At 47.4% G+C, this 19,732-nt stretch overlaps 1 protein-coding gene across 1 annotated transcript in view; it reads right to left on the reverse strand.

Moving 5' to 3' along the window:
• Positions 1–4,315: 4,315 nt before the first annotated feature.
• The window catches only part of Marco (macrophage receptor with collagenous structure), a 30,487-nt gene continuing 15,070 nt past the window's right edge, over positions 4,316–19,732 (reverse strand). Inside the window, exons 7-17 of the mRNA NM_010766.3 lie at positions 18,310–18,354; positions 17,925–18,032; positions 15,610–15,708; positions 15,467–15,502; positions 14,552–14,650; positions 14,403–14,465; positions 9,122–9,166; positions 7,630–7,728; positions 7,144–7,188; positions 6,332–6,508; positions 4,316–4,567 (exon numbers count right to left, since the gene is read on the reverse strand). Coding sequence (NP_034896.1) covers positions 4,437–4,567; positions 6,332–6,508; positions 7,144–7,188; positions 7,630–7,728; positions 9,122–9,166; positions 14,403–14,465; positions 14,552–14,650; positions 15,467–15,502; positions 15,610–15,708; positions 17,925–18,032; positions 18,310–18,354 — 947 coding nt within the window. The 3' untranslated portion in view covers positions 4,316–4,436. The remainder of the gene's footprint in view (positions 4,568–6,331; positions 6,509–7,143; positions 7,189–7,629; positions 7,729–9,121; positions 9,167–14,402; positions 14,466–14,551; positions 14,651–15,466; positions 15,503–15,609; positions 15,709–17,924; positions 18,033–18,309; positions 18,355–19,732) is intronic.

Raw genomic sequence — 19,732 nt, forward strand, 5'->3', positions numbered from 1 at the left:
GAAACCAGGACTGAAATCGGTGCTTAGGAGGGGCAGGACTCTGGCCTCTTTGAGGGTCCATACTATATTGTTAAGAGTTTTCTTGAACTAACTATTTTTCTACATATAAATACATATCTTTCTATTTATAGACATATATATTCTGCTCATAAACATCAGAGCAGCCAACTACAAAACCATTAAAAAAATAGTTTAAAATGGAAAAGGACTCGATTTGGTGGTGACATCTTTAATCCCAGCACTAGAAAGGCAGAGACAGGTAGGTCTCTGTGAGTTTAAAGCTAGACTGGTCTACATAGCAAGTTCCAGGCTAGCTAGGGCTTCGTACTTCATCTAAAACAACAACAAACTCCAAACATTAAACACCCACCGATAGAGAAAAGCAATCATAGTCCTAATACTAAAGACCCATATATGTGTATATGTGTGAGTGTGTGTGTACACATGTGCATATGTGTGCAGATGTGTGCCTGCATGGGTGTGTTATAAGCACATGCATACATGTGTGTGCAGGGTCACTTTCCTGTGCTGATATGTGCTATATGTGAGGTCTGAGGTTGATATGAGAATGCTGTTCCTCAGTCAGTCTCCATCTTATTTGTTTTGAGACAGGGTCTGTCAGTGACCCAGAACCTCCTTGTCCCCTCTAAGCTGCTGGCTGCTAGACTGATGACCATGGAACCTTAGAGATCTCCTGACTCAGTCTCTCCCCAACCCCAGCTCCAGGGTGCAGGTTCACACTGCCGTACTTTTCTTTTTGACATCTATCTCCTCCTATACATGGAGATATTGGAAATAATTCATTCACACACATGCACATACTCATGTGTATACACACATAACACACATGTGTGGGTATACACACCCATAGACACACACATACCTGTGTATACACACAAAGAGACACATATTCTCATGCATACACAGAGGCACAGAGTACATGGGTACATGCTCACATATAGACACACGCACAAAGGGATGGGTAGATACATATGCACATGCACACATATAAACACAAACACACAAAGGGATGAACAGGTGCATGTGTGCATGCACACTCGTAAACACAAACACACAAAGGGGTGGACAGATGCATGTGTACAGACACACATATGGACACAAACACACACACATACACACACAAAGGGGTGGAAAGATGCATGTGCACAGACACACATATAGACACACACACACACAAAGGGATGAACAGGTGCATGTGTGCATGCACACACACAAACACACACACACACAAAGGGGTGGACAGATGCATGTGCACAGACACATATAGACACACACACACACACACACAGACAAAGGGGTGGACAGATGTATGTGCACAGGCACACATATAGACACACACACACACAAAGGGGTGGACAGATGCATCTGCTGGGCACTAAGTGTGCATCTGCTGGGCACTAAGTGTGCATCTGCTGGGCACTAAGTGTGTACCATGCTGGGCACTAAGAAGAGGGTGCATTAAGACACTGTAGTCTCTGCTCTCAGAGCCCCAAGGCAATGACTAGTCTATCCCAAGGTTGTCCAGCTGTGGGAAGCCACTTGTTTCCAGTTCAGAGGAAAGGGGAGCCCTGAAGATCAGTCCTGGTGGCTACACCCAACAACACAGAAGGGAGACTCAGACTGGAAAGTAAGCTCTAATTCGGGAGAAGTAGCAATTCAAATGTGAAAAGATCAGCAGGGACCTGTAAAACACAACCACACTGTGCTTTTCTTGTAACGGTAGTTGGTAGTCGTGGAAGAGACTTTGTTTTCACAACACAGGGCCTTCTCTATCACAGGCTAGCTTTGAACTTGCTCTATAGCCAAGGAGGACTTTGGAGGTCTGGCCCTCCCGTCTCTATCTTCAGAGTGCTGAGATCACAGTCAAGTTCCACCAAGTACAGGATTTCCATGCAGTATTATATGCAGTATTGTGCATAAATGTATGCAGTATTGGGGATTGAACCCAGGACCTTGTGCATGCTAGCCAAGCATTCTACCAATTGGTCCACAACCCCAGCTTTCCATCTAGGTTTCTAGACCACAGGTAATACCTGCTCCCTCCTCCAAACTCAGCACCAAAGACAATCAAAATGGTCTCTATGACAATTTGACATGTATGTATATATTGTCTTATTAGCAGTCCTTTTACAGTAAAGGATGAACACACATGCATACGTGTGTGTATATAATTGCTAGCCTATAAGTTTTTTGAAAAAAGACTTGCTCACTTTTATTTTATGTATATGGCCTGTGTTTTACAGACCCCCTTTACTCTTTTCACACTTAAATTGCCAGTTTCCCTGAATTTGAACTTGCTTTCCAGCCTGAGGAAGTTTCTTTCTGTCTTTGTTGGATGTAGCCACCAGGTTTGAGCCTTAGGGCTACCTTATATACACAATTATACACACTACATATATTTGCCTGCATATGTCTGTGTATCACATGCATGCAGTACACATGGAGTCTAGAAGAGGGCATTGGGTCTCCTGGAAGTGGAATTAAAGGTAGTTGTGAGCCACAACACGGGAGTTTAGGAGCTGGGGACTAGGAGCTGGGACTAGGAGCTGGGATTAGGAGCTAGGAAAGGAAAAACAGCAAGTTCTCAAAACCACTGAGGCATCGACCCAGCCTCCAGGCTCTTTTTAGTGTGTGAATTGACGATCCGTATTCTTGGAACATGTCCTCTTGTCCCTCTGACTACTCCATTACAAAGGGAACTGGAAAATGTTTGAACAGACCCATGCATATTATCACCTGCCTGTTGCCACATCAGGTGAGTTCTGTCTGTGTGTGCTATTAACAAAGATCTCTGAGCACTGTTTCTCTCATTAGCAGCAACGCACATCTCCCGAATGCTTCTGGATTCTTAATGCACAAATGAAAAGGCATTCAGAATTTTCAGTATGGGAGCTGGGTCTAGGAGACTGAGATATGGGTGCCTGGGTCACATCTGTTAGATGGAGGTGCTGGTGGCATGAAAGAACACAGCATTACTGCTGTTCTGTGTCCTGTGCAAGCACAGCACAACTAGCCTGGGCAAACCTCACAAGCACACTGAGCCTCAGACTCTGTGTTTTCCTTCTTTGTGTAAGTGGGTTATGGAAATGGGAGTGGAAACCACTCCTTGGAGTGAGGGCATGTTCATCATTTTCTAAAGGAGGTACAATACCAGCAATGTCTTAATATTTTCTAAAGATTGAGATACAGTCTGATGTAACCCAGGCTAGGCTGTTCACACACTGGGTAGTGGAAGATGACCTTGAACTCCCGACCTTGTATACTACACTGTGTTTATGTGGTGCTGGGGATGGAACCCAGAGGTTTGTGAGTACTAGGCAGACATTCTAGTAAACGAACAGGCGTAATTTACAATGACACTTTCTTTTCATTTATCATCTTACATTATTCTCACGAGAGGGGAGGAAGCATTAGCAACATTTCTCAGACTGGGACACTGGGACCCTGGGACTTATTGAGTAGATGGCAGCTGTGTGTGTGTGTGTGTGTGTGTGTGCGCGCGCGCACGCGCGTGTGTGTATTTGCAGTTGAGTATAGGTGCCTGAAGAGGCCAGAAGAGAGCATCAGAGTCCCTAGAACAGGCGTTAGGAATGGTTGCAAGTTGCTTGATGTGTGTCCTTTCGCAAGAGCAGTGTATGCTCTTAACTGCTGAGCCACTTCCCCCACTTCTGATGATGTCTGTGGAGGCCCGAGGGACATCAGAGCCACTGGCACTGGCGTTGCAGGCTGTTGTGAGCTGCCTGACATGGGTGCTGGGCACAGAACTTCTGTATGAGCAGTAAGTGCTTTGACCATTGTGCCATCTCTCCAGGTCTGGTTTCACACTCAGACCCTCACACTAGTGCAGTAAGGGCTTTTATTCACGGGGCCATCTTCTTTGTCCTCAGTAAGTTTTTCCTGAGTTCCTACTCTGGCATCCATCAGGGTGGGGTGGGTGGGGTGGGATAGGGGCTGGACAAAGGTCCTCACAGATATGGAGCTCAGAGTACTCTCAGATAGAAAGGGACAGTTCATATGTATCCTGTGACCTGGCACCATCTGCAAGCTCACCTCTAGGCAGCAAGCAGATAGCCAGAGATAGGGCAATGCACTGGTAATCGACAGAGGGAATGAGGGAGGAACCCTGAAAGGTGATGAGTGACTGAAGGCCACAGTAACTTTGACACACTTCAGACTCATCTCTTCCCACCCCCAGCTTATGAGGTCAAGGGCATATTTATGAGCCTAGCTCGTGCATGCTGCCTAGCCATGGCTGGAGAGCACAGGGGCGCTAGTTCAGGGACATTCAACCACATCAGATCCCCACTTGAGCTTTATTAACTTCCCCTCAACAGAGTTAGCAAGCCCACAGATTTCCATGTGGGTGGAACCCAAAGACACCTGGGGACACACTGATGACCTCTCGGGCTCCCAAGTCAGGAGCATTCCACACCCGCATCTTCATTATGTACGCAATTGTGATTGCCCCAGGAGTTCTTACTGCAGTCCCACAAACTGTTCTCTGTGCCCCGACAATTCACATTGTCCAGCCAGATGTTCCCAGAGCCTGAGATAGAGAAGCAGGAGAGAGAAGGGAAGGGTGTTAAGGTAGAAGTTCAGGGAGGCAGGCCAGTGCTCAGGACCTCCCAACTGGCATGGGAGGCTAGGTGAGCTCTTATAACATCTTGTATAATATCTCGGGTTCCTCTCTGACCTCAACCACACAGTGAAAGCCTCATGCAAATATTTACCACTTAATCCACACAGTATGCGTGCACACACAGCCTTCTACCGGTTCCTTCATAGCTCAGCTTCCTCCTGCTGTATCTATATTTCTGCAGGACCTAACAGCCTCTGTCAGCCCTCTTCCTTCTGATAAGATTGAAGACAGAGCACTGGATGGCAGTCAGCTCTGCTCTAATGTGACTGACTATTCAAAGAGTTTTACGGCCCAGCTAGTTCTATTGAGAGGCAAGTACAAAACCAGGGAAATGACTCAATGGGTAAGAATGCTTGTTGTAAAATCAAGAGAACCTGAGTTCGGATCTCCAGTACCCACATAAAAGCCTAGCTCTGGGTTCAGTGAGAGACCTTGTCTCAAGGGAATAGGCAGAGAATGGCCTCTTCGAGACCTGCAGGTAGGTGCTTTGGGGTGGGGTGAAGTAGAGAACACCCAAAGAAAGGAGCAAGGAGAGATGGCCTTATGCCTTGTCCAGCCAGCGTCTTTGCTAGGGCAGGCGTAGTGGGTATATAAACTGATTTCTAGTGCTCCGTGGCAGCTTCCCCAAATTGTACATAGTAAATCTTGCCTTTATTTTTCTTTCTTCTCATTCTTTGCTTTTATTTTTCTTGAAACAGAGCTCAACTATGTAGTCTAGAATGGCCTCAATGCTCCATCATTGTTTTAGCCTCCCAAGAGCTGGAGTGACAGGTACCTGCCACCATGCCTAACTTCCCATGCACTCTTTAAAAGATCCTCACAGGGGCTGGGAAGATGGCTCAGTGGGCAAAGTGCTTCCCACTCAAGCAAGAAGCCTTGAGTTTGATTCCAGAATCCATGTCCAAAAAAAAAAAAAACAAAACAAAACAAAACAAAAAAACCAAAAAAAACAAAAAGAGGACATGGCAGTGTGTGCCTGTAATCTCTGTGCTTACACTGGAGACAGACAGCTCCCTGGTGCTCACTGACCAGGTAGCACAATCAAGCCAGCAGTTCCAGGCCAGTGAGAGATCCTGTCTTATGAAAGCAAGGATTAAGAAGCACGAGGCTGTCCTCTGTAAACCTGTGCACACACATGCATGCTCACCCACACGAACAGGCATGGATAGGTATGTGCATGTACACATGTATGTACACACATAAACAGAGGTGGAGCTCTACCTTCATGGCTAAGACTTCTAGCAGCTACTGATTTGGGTTTCCAGATGTGGAAGCAAATATCTGCCTTTGCCATGGTTCTGTCTCCTCCCTCTGTTCTCAATAGCCACACTTGTCCCCACTCCATAAATAATGCTGGCCACATGACATCCTGACTCAAAGACCAGATAGACAGTGACCCATAGCAGTGACCCAGAGCCTTTTATAGCCTTTGTTGTCACTCCTGGAAATGTGACAATGTCCTTCAGACAGGTGGCTAAACTGGAAAGAGGTTAGTCCAGAGCCCAGAGTGCCTGCAGCTGTACTCTACCCATGCTAAGGTGCAGGACTTTCCAGTTCCTTGAACAAATGATATTCTTTAGCCACAGCCATAGTCCATCACTTCACCAAAGGCTGTCACTGTATCGCTTGGGCATGTGTAGGAAAAAAGTCCCCAGCTGTAGAGTCACTTACCACCTCCATAGCTGCTAAGTGCTCTCCCTCTGGAGTAACCGAGCATGCGACAGAAGACAGTCGCATCATTATTATCCCAATCATCATCACAAATTGTCCCCCACTCATTGTTATAGTAAACTTCAGCTCGGCCTCTGTTGGTGCCACCCATGATCCGGACGCGTTGGAAAGATTCGCCTGGACAAGAACATATGTGTGTTAAGGCGAGGCAAGTGCTGGCCAGCATTGATGTGAGTTTTTCTGCTGCTCTTGAAATTCTACATCTAGGAGGATAAGCAGGATCATGTTGCCAGAGCTTTTGAGACTCTCCCCTTCAGCACCAACACTTGTATGCTCGTTCTCCTGCATTCTGCCTTAGGAGGAACAAGGCACAGGGGCAGATGTCTCTTTGCAAGCATGTCTTGCCGTGTGTGTGGGGGGGGAGGAAAAAATGGTAAAGGGAACAGAAGGAGGGAGTAGAGGGGGAGACGAGGTAGTGAGGAAGATAGAGAAATGATAAGAAAAAGAAGGAAAGAAGGGAATGAGGAATGATGGAGGTAAATGTGGGGAGGAGGGAGAGATAGGATGGGGAAGAGGGAGAGATGGAAGGGAGAGGAAGCAGGAAGGAAGGTGATATGAACAAGGAGGGGGAGAGGGAGAAAATATAGAGTGGAAAGGGAGGGTGAGATGCTGCCTGGACCTCTGGCCACACACTGGCTCCGGCAATATGTGAAGAGTGTTCTAGAGAAATAAGCCCCACCCTCTAGCACTCGATTTGGCAACACTGGATTGACTCTAAAAGATAAGTAAAAGACAATGAAAGTATCAATTACCTTTTTGACCCTTTTCTCCCTTTTGTCCTTGCTGGCCAGAAGACCCTGTCATGAAGAGAAAACCCACACACGTGAGCCAAGTTCTTTCTCATCCCCCTTTTTCCCACAGCAGAACACACAGAGGAACGAGGGGTAAGTTTCTCTCCTCCAGCTCTGTCTTTGACCTGGGATCTCTGAGGATAGCTATCTATGCACACTGGAGCTGGGTATGAGAAAGCAGGCCTCAGATGCATTGAAACGATGAGAGTTAGGCTAGTGAGAGAGACTCGGTAAGCAACAAGGCTTAGGGAAAGACCTATTTGGTTGTGGTGCTGCCTGAGGTGGTTGGAGCAGAAAAGGGAAGACTACATGCATCCTGGGAAAACTTGATTATGCTTTTCCAACATAATTCCTAGCATGTAACTTGGCAACTCCATAAAGATACCTCCAGCAGCCTGGGTTTTCAAGACTCATAACCTTTAGGTCCATGTCAAAAGCAGCACCTACCTTTCATCCCCGGGTCTCCCTTCTGACCGACTCGTCCAGGTTCTCCTTTGGGACCTGCCAGCCCAGGGCTTCCAGTGTCTCCCTTTCTGCCTACAAGACCTGAGAGAAGAGAGTTAGCCACATAGATGCCCAACTCTGTTCCTTAGGAGGACACAAGGGCCTTTCTGATTAGTGGATGTGTGATCCTGGACTATCAGATCCCCCAGTGATGGGCTGTGTGAGCATGTAGCCAAAGCTTTGGTCCAGCTGGGGACTGTTCTGGTTATCTGGTCTCCCACCTTAATGCCATTGAGAATGTACAGGAGGATATGGCTGGTAGAGTTCTTAGAAGATGAGATGATTACATAGAAGTTTTAGTCTTTCTGTGATAATTTCTTAGGATGTTTCTAGACCCCCATGTCTTATTATAGATTAAGACTGTAATAGAATATGTAGCTCACATGGAAGAAAAACACTCCAGAAGACTGCCTGCACTCTGTTTTAGCACTTGCTTTGGCATAGGTATGGTTTGAGCACACCCCACTAAAGTTCTTGTGTTGGGTGACTAAGCCTTAGGCAAGGAGTGTTAAGAGGACATGGTCATGGTGGGTAGTCCTACAGGCCATGTGGGGGTGCTATCTGCAGAAGAGAGCCTGGGATCCTGCTTCTCTGGCTTCCTGTCCTAAGCTCTCACTGATAGATGGTTCAGATGGATAGACTCAGCTTGATGGCTGGATGAATAAACTTCAGTCTGCTTAAAGATTCAGTTATAGCACTTGGGGGCAGGGACAGAAGCAGGAAGATCTCTATATGAGTTTGAGGTCAATCTGCTCTACATAGCCACCAAACCAACCAACAAACCAAAATCCAACCAACTAAAACCAAACCAAACAAACAGGACTATCTTTGCTCATTGGAGTTAGAGGTATTTGGGGCTATGCCTTCATTATGCCAACACCTACCACAAGGCTGAGAGTAAGCCAGTACCATGTCCTTGATCTTACACTTACTTACTTGTTTCTTTATAAAGTAGACTGCTTTGGATGTGATGGGAATGGTGATCGTGAAGGAGGAGGAGAAAGAAGAGGGAGAAGAATAAAAATAAGAATAGGAAGAGGAAGAGGAAGGGGAAACACTAATGAGAAATAGGGAAGAGGAGGGACTTGGGAAGCTAGGAAGGGTAAGACAGAGCAAGGCAGATGGATAAGCCTTGACCCCTAAGGGGACACAGGGTCCACCCAGTACCGTTGGTGGTAGCATGGCCGGACACCACTGCATGCACTGCCCACCCTCCTCGGGGTCTGACCCACTGTCTCTCCATTTTGGGATACTGTGGCCCTGCCATTTAACCCAGGTCTTCTAGGGAAGGAATAAAGGCTTGGACGATAAACCTCAGTCTCTGCCTCAACTCTGAGGGTAAGGTCACAGTGATCAAAGCTGATGAGGCTTATTTCCACACACACAGGTCTCCCAGTCATCATCCGGAGAAATTAAAATGAAGCCAGCCCTTTACCTGGGACTCCTGATTCTCCTTTTGTGCCTTTCTGTCCTTGAATTCCTAAGATGGAAACACAGGAAAGGGGGAGAAGATAATAAAACTTAGATATTAGACACTTTTAATCTTAGACAGCCTCTACCTTTGTCTGATTAATGCAGATGGAAGGGTACACTGGTTCTCTGTGATTGCTTCAAGCCTCATGATGGGGTGGAAGGGGAGACAGGCTGCAGACAGATGAAGATATGGGCGTGTTTTGATGAAATGGTGACAACGTGCTAGGTGAAGGTCTGAGGTACGCAGATTCTGGGCGTCCTGGCCAGCCTTCCCCATCTGGACACCAGTGACCTGATTTGACCTTGAATCCAGCCCATGTCCTCATTATTTCATGAGAATTTCAGAAGATAGGTCAGAAGTATTTTATAAATGAACATTTTGGATCCAAAGACTATACAGTTTCCACCCAGATCACCTGTAGTAGATGGGCCAATAATAATTTGTGTTTGTGTGGGAGTGTAGAGGACAGGGGACAACTTTCAGTGTCCTTCTGTGGGCTCTGTCCATCTTGTCCTTGGAGACAGGGTCTTTCACTGGGGCCTAGAACTCTCAAAGTAGCTTAGGCTGGCTGGACAATGAACCCCCAGGGATCCTCTGTTTCTACCTCTCCAGTTTTAGGATTGCAGGAGCACAACACCATGCCTGGCTAAGGTTTTAGTGTGGATTCCAGTGGATCAAACTCAGCCCTTACGGTAAGGCCAGCACCTATTAACTAGCTGTTTGTTGGATTCTTTGCCGTATCTCCAGGATGTGTAAAGGGCCACATGGCACAGGGGTCTCATGTTCAGAAACGGAAAAATAAGAAAGCAACTCTTGGTGGTTATTCCCTATGAGGTTAATAGAGGAGGTCCTTGCTCCTCTGTCTCTGGGGGTGGGGGTGAGGGTGGGGGGTAGGACAAAGGACAACTTTCAAGAGTCAGTTCTCTCTTTAAATCTTGTGGAGCCTGAGTATAAAACTCAGGATGTCTGGCCTGGCCTCAAACTAAGTCACCCATGAACCATCTCACAGACCCCTCCTTCCCTGCTCTCATTCCTTCTTTCATTCATTCCTTTATGAATACTAACTTTTCATAGAAGACCCACTATCGCCAGCACCCTTCCGGCATCCCCATGATGGGTCATAATCTGTTCCTTTAGCATTTTAAGGGCTCATCCTGGTTTCAGATCAGTGGGACTCCCTCAGACAGTTCTTGGAACATGAGGGAGTGCAAGCTTATTGTGGGCTACTGGGAAAGAGTAGATGATAAAGCAGTCACATTGGTGACATGGGTCAGTCTTACCACAGACCCACCCTATGAGATCACCAGAAACCATGTTGAGCCGTCACCTTGCCATGGCCTGAGCAGATTTCCTTCCTGACCTTCCCACCACTCTCTTCTCAGAGTTTCCAGACCTCACACAGTGCCAGCAAGGGGAGCAGAGGGGCCTCGGTGGCCTCTTGAAGATCCTTCTTGCAGTAAGGAATGAGTGAAGTGCTGGTCAGCTGCAATCCCTGACTGACCAGAGTGCAGGGATTCAGCTCCTTACTAACTCAGGCTGGCCACTGAGCCCCAGGTATCTTCAGTCTCCACCTTCCCGGTGTTGAGATCACAAATGGATGCCACCAAGCCCAGCTTGTTTTCACACATGCTTTGGCGATGAACTCAGACCCTCAAGTACTTTACCAACAGAGCTGTCTGTGCAGTCTAGCCCTGCCTTCTTTCGTTATCCACAGCTCTGAGGATTCCTGCTGGTTCCCTGCCACAAAGAGGAAGTGTACTGATGACTCTCGGGGACACGAGGGGATCTATCCATGGTCCTAAAGGAGTAAACTAAAAGTACAACCTGGCTGTTTCCAGATTTCTGCTCCCATGGTTCCCCTAAGCTATGTTTGCCCTGCTTGCTTCTTCCTGAAGTCTTGCTTAGCTTGGTCTGAACAACCTCTCAGGGGCTCTCCAGGTGCCCATGAATGACATCATTGTCTAACTTCAACATGTCTTAGAATGTCCTGCCTGTGGCTTGTGTGGGGCTAGGAGGTGGTTCACTGGATCAGAACAATTTCTGTGAAAGCATCAGGACATGACTAGGAATCCACAACACCCATATAAAAGCCATACATGGCTGTGCATGGCTGTGCATGGCTGTGCATGGCTGTGCATGGCGCTCCTCTGGTGGCATCTGCACAAACACACACATGCTTATACAGAAACCAGGTCCACTTAGAGATTCTGATTAAGTGGGATTGGGGTGGGGACCCCAGGAATACACATTCCTAGCAATTAGTGGTCTAGGGCCCCACTAAGGCAGCCCTAAGTAAGGGCAGCTTTGATTTCTCTTGGATTACAGCCTGTGTTGTAATAACAACATATAACAAATTCAGGAAAAGCATATCTTTGGTTTCAGACAGTGGGATGAACTCTCAGACTCACTGTGCATTAGCAGCCATTGTCAAATAATTTAGCATCTCTGAGCCTTTGCAATATGTTGCAATGTGCATGTGCATATGGGCACATACGTATGTGTGAGTGCTCACATGAAGCCCAAAGTTAATGTCAAATATTTTCCTTAACGACCTCCTCTTTATCAAGGCAGAGTCTCTGACCAAACCCAGAGCTCACCAGTTCAGGCTAGTGTAGCTAGCCAGCATACCCTGGTGATCGATCCCTTTTCTCTGTCTCCTGAGGGCTGGAACTTCAGGTGGCCTCTATGCTTTTACGTGGATGACAAGGATGTGAACTCAGGTCCTCCTGCACTTTACAGATGGAGACATTTCCCAGCCCCATCTCTGCTTCCTGACTTCCAGGCATGGAAGATAAAACTCAAGTAGGGGTTGATAGATCAAGAGTGTGATGGTAAAGTTCAGAGCATAGGGCATAGCCCAGAGGCCTATTTAACAGCAAACAGACCTCTCCTTGCTTATAATTAACCCATAATAATGAAACCCAGGCCAAGCCAGTGAAATGTCATTTCTCTGTCTTCATCTGATCCAGCTAGTTGTTCTATTGAGAGATTCATGGTTTTATTTACAAAATGGGAAACCCATGGGTTGAAAAGCTGGATTGCTTTATCAAAACTGGATAAGTGCCATAGAAGCTCTGACTTGGGGATTACCAGCCTCCTGACAGTGAGGATAGCAAGGGAGCTGTCTTCAAACATGAGGATGATATTCAGATCCCATCTGCCACCCACCCCTCTGGATATCCCATTCTGGTAATCACCAAATCTAATCTGTGTGGCCACTCATTAACCCACAGAATTCTGGGAAGTCCCTTCCATGGGAAGTCCACATAAGCCAGCAGATGTTGCACCAAGGCAAGCTTTGGCCTTGGATGAGCCACCAACCTAAATGGTGATTATGATACATCATAAATAGAATATATGATCCACCATATACAGTATTGGACTGATGGTATTTACCATCTGGATGATTAGTGGGATGTACACACATAGACACCACATAAAGATGCTCACCAGCTATAACAATATGAGCCACTAATTATGATGTCTGTAATAAAATTGGGATGTGTGTGTGTGTGTGTGTGTGTGTGCGTGCGCGCGCGCGCAGGTGCATGAATGTTAGAGTTGGTATGGGGTCTTGTGTGTGTGTATGTGTACATGTAAACATATGCATATGTACATGGCAGCTGGAGTTGATGTGGGGTCTTGTGTGTGTGTGTGTGTGTACACATGTGTACATATGCATATGTACATGGCAGCTGGAGGACATCCTCAACTCTTGTTTCTCTGATGCTTCCCTCCTTGTGTACTGAGATAGCATCTCCCACGCTTCTGAAACTTTCTGAGTAGGCTAGGCTGTCTGACCAGTGAGCCCCAGGGATCTACCCGTCTCCACCTCCATCAAATTGGGATTAAAATCAAGTCCACTGGTTTATTTTGACATGAGTTCTGGGGATTGATTTTTAGGTCCTCATGCTTGCTAGACAAGCATTTAATCCAATGAGCTATCTCTCCAGCCCTGGTGAGGGGTTGTAAGGGATTATGAACCTTGAGGGAATCAAATAATGGAGAAAATGCAGCCAATACCTAACTATGGCTCCTAATTGCCTCCATGAAAGAAACAAAGATCATCATATACTCAGAGTTCAAGGCCTGCTAGGAGGTACTAATGCGTGAGTGAGTGAGTGAGTGAGTGAGTGAGTGAGTGAGTGAGTGAGTCAGCCAACCTCTTTACCAGTTAAAACTGGGAAGGGTCAGCCTTTATGTGTGTTCATAGTCCTGTCAAAGGCTAGGGTACCCAAGTTCTTTGACCTTGCTCAACCTTATTCTCTGGCAGAGGAATGGGTCAAGGCAGAGGATCCTTTGACATTCTTGAAGGCAGGAGCCTAATCTTATGGCTCTGCCCTTCATCTTTACAGCACTCTCAACTGGCAATCCCGACTGCATAGGGCTTTCCAAATCCCATTTAGAGAGTCCACACTTAGAACATGCTTGTAGCCTGTCTATGCCATCTTCCCATGAACTATGGCAATCTGCCCATCTCTACAGTGCCCAATGCAGTGGCCTGAACCCCCTAGACCAGGTGAACACAATGCAGAAGCTTGGATTCATATATCAGACAGATTAGCTCAGGGTCTTATCAAGTGACCCACACTGATGAGAGGCCACGTGACACAGACAAATCTGGCAAATTGTTTATAACTGAGACCACAAAATAGAATGACTCTGTGCTAGTCTACAGGACAAGATAGAATGAGTCTGTTAGTTTATAGAATAGAATGGAGTATTCTGTTAGCCTATATGATAGAATAGAATGACTCTATGTTAGTCTATGTGACAGAATCTGGAAAAGAGCATCTGACTTTTGGACACCCCTCCCCCCAATCCACTGTGTACAGAGAGCTACTGCTAGGCTTGTAAACTAGTTTCCGTGAGGTCCCTGGGTTGGACCAGTGTTCTCCTAAGAGAATGCAAAGGAAGAGTTTTCGCCCTCTGTTCTAATCCTAGGTGCTGAGGTCACCACAGGTGAGCCCAGCCTGGCTGAGGTTTTAGTTTCCCTCTGTGATGCTCCAGGTTTGGTCATAGCATTCAAGGCTCTCTGGGAACCGTGGACAGAAAAGAACACCCCAGGAAGCTTGTGCTCAAGGGGTTATAATGGAAGAAACTACTTTCCTTTATCAGGAGCTTCCAGGGCTAGAAGACAGGAGAATCTCTGCCTCTTGTGGGATGTTGAGAGGCAATCCTCCTTCCTGTCTACCCATAGAACCCAGAAACCCCACCTCCCACCCCCTGCAGACTCACTCACCTGTGTCACCCTTGCTTCCTTTCACACCTGCAATCCCTGGATTCCCAGCAATTCCCGGGGGTCCTAGAAGACAGACACCACATGGGCATAAGGGTTGGAATGAACAGATGCAGGGATACCATTCCCAGTGCAGGGATAAAGGACCTCACCTGCTGGCCCAGGAAGACCAGTGCGTCCTGGCTCACCCTTGGCACCTGAAAGTCCTGGTGCACCTTGAGGGCCTGGAACACCCTGCACTCCAGGTTTTCCTGAAAGGTGATGGCAGGGTTAGGGGGTCAGTGGTACAAAGGCAGGCTCCCCATCCTCCATGAAATACACCTCCTAACACCAGCCCTCCATCATCTTTAGGATTCAATTACTGCCTATAGGAAGAGAAAAACAATGCCACAAGCTCTCTCTCCTCCATCACAGCTGTGGAAATTCAAGATGGTGGACAGATTGAGAATTTCAGGCTGAGACCACCCAGTTCTGCATCTCAGCAGCCCAGGAGGTAGACATGTAAAGATGGTTTTCACTAGAGTCTGCCTCTTCTACCAATTGACCATTTGTTTAAAGGAACAGTCAGCTTCCTCATCCCCTAGAGTGCTCTGGGTTAACGCCATGATGAGATGAAAGCTGGCATGGTGGTTCAGTACTGAGATTCTAGCATTTGGGAGCTGGAGGCAGAAAAATCAGATGTTCAAAGTCATCTTTAGCTAAATAATGAGGTTAAGACTAGCCTGAGCTACATGAGAAAAAAAAAGAAGTGGAAGGAAAGAAGGAAGGAAGGGAGGAAGGAAGGAAGGAAGGAAGAAAGGAAGGAAGGGAAAGGAAGGAAAGAGGGAAGGAAGGAAGGAAAGAAGGAAGAAGAGAGGGACAGAGAGAGGGAGGGAGGGAGGGAGAGAGGGAGGGAGGGAGGGAGAGAGGGAGGGAGGGAGAGAGGGAGGGAGGGAGGGAGAGAGGGAGGGAGGGAGAGAGGGAGAGAGGGAGAGAGGGAGGGAGGGAAGGATATAATTGGCAACTTTCCCCCACTTGATTCTTTCTGGGGACCACAGCCAATCTGCCCAGATGCCCACAGCTCCTACCTTGGTCACCTTTGACTCCTGGAGATCCAGCCAAACCTACAATGGATGCGACTCATAAGAATGTTGTCAACTCTTACTGGCTCTGCTACCAGAAAAAAAAGGCAATGCCCTCAGGCCTGTGGCCCAACAGTGCAACATCTTACCTGGTAGGCCTGGTTTTCCAGCATCACCTTTACCTCCCTGAGCTCCAGGGGACCCCATGGGCCCCGTGTCTCCCTTCATGCCCATGTCCCCTTTGTTTCCTGTAGCAAACAAACAAACAAAAAAGAAATCAAGGTTGGACATGGGAGGAGGGTAAGACAGCCCCACTTAGGCATTTCCTGTCTCACCCAAATCCCAAAATAGAATGCCCTGTGCCTACCGGGGAAGATCTAGTCACAGCCCCCCAGGAAGGAACCCCTTCCCCAGAGACAGGACACATACTTATGACAGATTGGCCAGATAACCAAACACTAGTAATGGTTGGGTTCCCAGGACTCCAGTCAGAACTCTTACCAAGAGGAGAAGAGTCATAGCCTGGGGTCATCCAGTACTTTGGGGGCTCATTTTACTGTCTACATTATGGGGATTATCTTTTGTAGCCTCTCAGACTGAAATCTGAATGTTCTAGAAAGCATCTCCCGGATGCCAAGAATAGCAAAGGTCATTGGGAGAGAGAAGAACAATGCAGTAATTTCTGTGCCCGCCGGTGGTGCAGACACAGGCTTCCCTGGCACCCAAGACTTCAAATTTTCCACTTGTCATCAGCATTCCAAACTCATTCATCCAGTCCTCTCCTGAGTCCTCTGTCTCTTCCTCCTCCTTTCCTTTAGTACCTGGTGCATATCAATTGAGGGCAGCCTCCTTCCTGAAGGGCAGGCCAGCTGGGGAGGGGGCTGCACAGCGAGCTTGCTTGGTATTAGCTACTCCGAGAGACACTAAGGTCACACTGTCAACTGGGTGTGGACACTCAGCTCTGTTCCCAGTGGGACCAACATGGGGGTGAAGGTTTTAAAGAGGACTGTCATCCCAAAGCAACATTTTTCTGCTTTCTACTAGAAAGCTGGCAGAAATTTTACTAAAAGGAATTTATGTCTCTGCTCTCTAATATTGGAGTGTACTTTTTTTTTTTGTATGTGTATACCTGTTTATGCTCAAGTGTGTGGGTGACCATTTGTGTGTGGGCATTCATGGATGAGTTTGCAAGTCAGGGGACCTCAGGTGTTGTTCCTCAGTTGCCACCCTGTTTTGTTTTTGAGGTGAGGAACTTGCTTTGAAGCTCAGCAGACAGGCTGTCCAGCCACTCTCAGGTATCTGCCTCTCTCTGCCTCCCTGGCACTGAGATTACAAGCAAGTGTGACCTCTCCTGGCCTTTTCACATAGGTTTTGGAATCAACCTTGTGTTGTACTCAAGCACATCACCAAGTGAGCCAAATCTCTAGCCTTCTATTCTGTTATTTTTTGACAAGGGCCTTCGGAGGGGACTAAGGTACCATGCCAGGTTCCTTCCAGGTCCCTTTAGAATGGGGACATGATTAATTAGTGAATGACTCTGAAGAGGACAGAAAGAGCAAGAACCAGCCTTCCTGGGTCTGAGTGAGTTAAGCTAGTTCTAATTCAAGGCTTGAAAGGGAGGTTAGCCAATTCAAGATGTAAAGAATGAATGCTTCCTGGGGCCAGGGAGATGTCTCAGTGGGTAAAGTGCCTGCTAAATAAGCCTGAGGTACTGCATTTGAATCCTAGCACTCGTATTTAAAAATAAAAAAAAACAAACAAAACAAAACAAAACAAAACAAAACAAAACAAAACAAAAAAAAAAAAGGTATGGTGACACATGCTTGCAATCCTAGAGCACAAAAGGACAAGGTAAGAGAATCTCTGGGGCTTGCTGGTCATCCAGTAAGTGAGCTCCAGGTTCAGTGAGAGACCCTACCTCAAGAAACAAACCATAATGAGAATAGATTGTATGAAAAAACCCACTTTAAATAAAAATAAGCCAGCAATGCATGTGCAATTTTGAGTGCATGCCTACACACCATATACCACACACACACATCTAAAAAGGGTGGCTACTTCCTGCCAGGACACCAAGTGCTAACAGAGGTCTGAATTCCATGGTACAAAGACCCCAGCAGGGAGCAGGATCTCACTCTGGTGTCCTCAACAGAGTTCAAAGAGTTCATGAAACCTGTGTCCTCAACAGAGTTCAAACAGTTCATGAAACCCGTCTGGAAGGCTCTCATATATATATCTTTGTATAATATGTATATGCATAGCACCCTGTAACCCACAAACATGAATGATTATATATCAACTGAAATTAATTAATTCATTTCAAAAGAACTGGAGTACAGTTGAGGCTTCTCTTAAACAGCTGGACATGCAGTTCTTGACCCAAGCCCCGTTTTCAGCTAGAACGAACAGACTTTCTGCTCTCTTGGGCTTCACCATGAATGCCAACACCCAACACAACCCTTACCTGGAAGGCCTAGGTCCCCTTTGTCTCCCTTGGTGCCATGTTCCCCCTTGGGGCCAGTGAGACCTATGTCACCTTTGCTGCCCTTCTCTCCTCGAGGTCCTGGAGCACCTGTGATGAGAACAGAGGTGAGTGCCATTGTCCTAGTGAGGACGGGTTCCTCAGAGTGGAAGGGAAGGGGTCTCCAGGGAAGGTCTAGGGCACACGTCCATTAGCTCATCTCTTGGGTGGTCTTGGTGAGCTCTTTGAAAACTTGTGGGGGAAAAGGAGAGTCGGAAGGCATTTACCCTCAGGGCCAGGGTGGAGCTATAGAGAGAACTTGTGGGGACAGCTGCCCCATAGGCATTGGTAGTGCATTGGTTGTCCCAGGAGAGGAAGCCCAAGTTACCAGTTGCTCCTTGCTTCCCTGGTGCACCCGTAAGTCCCTGGAGGCCTGTGAGATGAGAAGGACTCAGTCACTGGTTGGTTCCTTTAGTTAGCTGACATTCTGCCCACCCCACCACCACCACCATGGTACTCAATCATAAGATCCCGCAACACTATACACAAATGCACAAGCAAGCATGTGCAGCAGAGTCCCAGGCAGGCCCAGACAGAAGAGACTTCTCTCAAAGGCTTGGACCAGTGCGTAGTCGTGGAAGAAGGCTAGAGAACAAAGCAAGTGGGTTTGAACCATGGCTGCCACTCCAAGCATGGTAGGTGACCTTGGAAAAGACACCTCAGTATTCCTTGCCACAATGCTCTCATCTGTAAAATGAGGCTGGTGAGGGCTGGGCCCTCTGCAGGTGCCTCACTAATGATCCTGTGCCCAGGACATAAGTGGAATTGGCAAACAATGGCTCCCTCCTGCGACACCAGGCCACCTGGAAGGACACGCATGCACGTTATATCCTGAAGTGCAGGCTGTTCTTAGTGGGAAGAGGACCTGGTCAGCATAGTGAGCATGAGGAGAAATGGGGCGGTCCCAGAGGGTGGGTGAGGAAGGGAAGGGGAAGAGAGGCTGCCGGGCAAGCTGTGGAGAAAGGCCTGCTGGGATGCCTGAGCTCCAGCCTTTCCCGGGGATGCCAGCTGCTCTGGGCTTATGGTCTCCATCACAGATACTTCTCCTTCCCATTAGGTTTGTGGGTTCCAGAAGCATGAGCAGAGTGTTGGGGGGTTAATAAGATTGCCCAGCTTTCTCCTGTCCTCTACAGGTGCCTGTTGGAGCCACAAGAAGTGAGACATCAGACTGTGCCTCTGGGAATGGGCTGAGCCTGTCCTTCCAGGTGGCCTGGTTGGCTGCCGTCTCTGGCATCTTGGGAACCTACTTCAAGCCCCCCCCCTCTCTCAGTTGCAAGAAGGGAGACTAGATCCCCTCTGAGTGGCCTGCCTGCTGTGTGAGTGTGAGGCTGTTTGTGCATAGGCCATGTGAGTATCTGCAGGTGCACACGCATGAGTATGACTATGCAGAGTGTAAGTGTGAGCACTAGAGCATGGGCAGAAGCCTATGTGTGTGCATGATGAGTGTGTGAGCACCTGAGAGCGAGGCTGCATGTGGACATAAATGTGTGCTCACACATGTGCATGAATATACGAGTGTGTATTTCCATGATTGTGTATTGTGAGCATGTATGTGTGCCAAAAATGTGTATTCATACATGCACACGAGTGCATGAGTATATGGTGAGTATACGTATTCATGTGTGCATATACATGTGTCCATACATGTGCATGAGGGTGTGGCTCTGTGTGTGGTGTTAGTATAAGAATGCATACATGTGAAGGCACCAGTGTTCATATGTGTGCATGAGTGAGTGTAGGGCTCTGTATGC

The sequence above is a fragment of the Mus musculus genome, chromosome 1 (assembly GCF_000001635.26).
Source record: "Mus musculus strain C57BL/6J chromosome 1, GRCm38.p6 C57BL/6J".
In the NCBI taxonomy this organism is placed as follows: domain Eukaryota; kingdom Metazoa; phylum Chordata; class Mammalia; order Rodentia; family Muridae; genus Mus; species Mus musculus.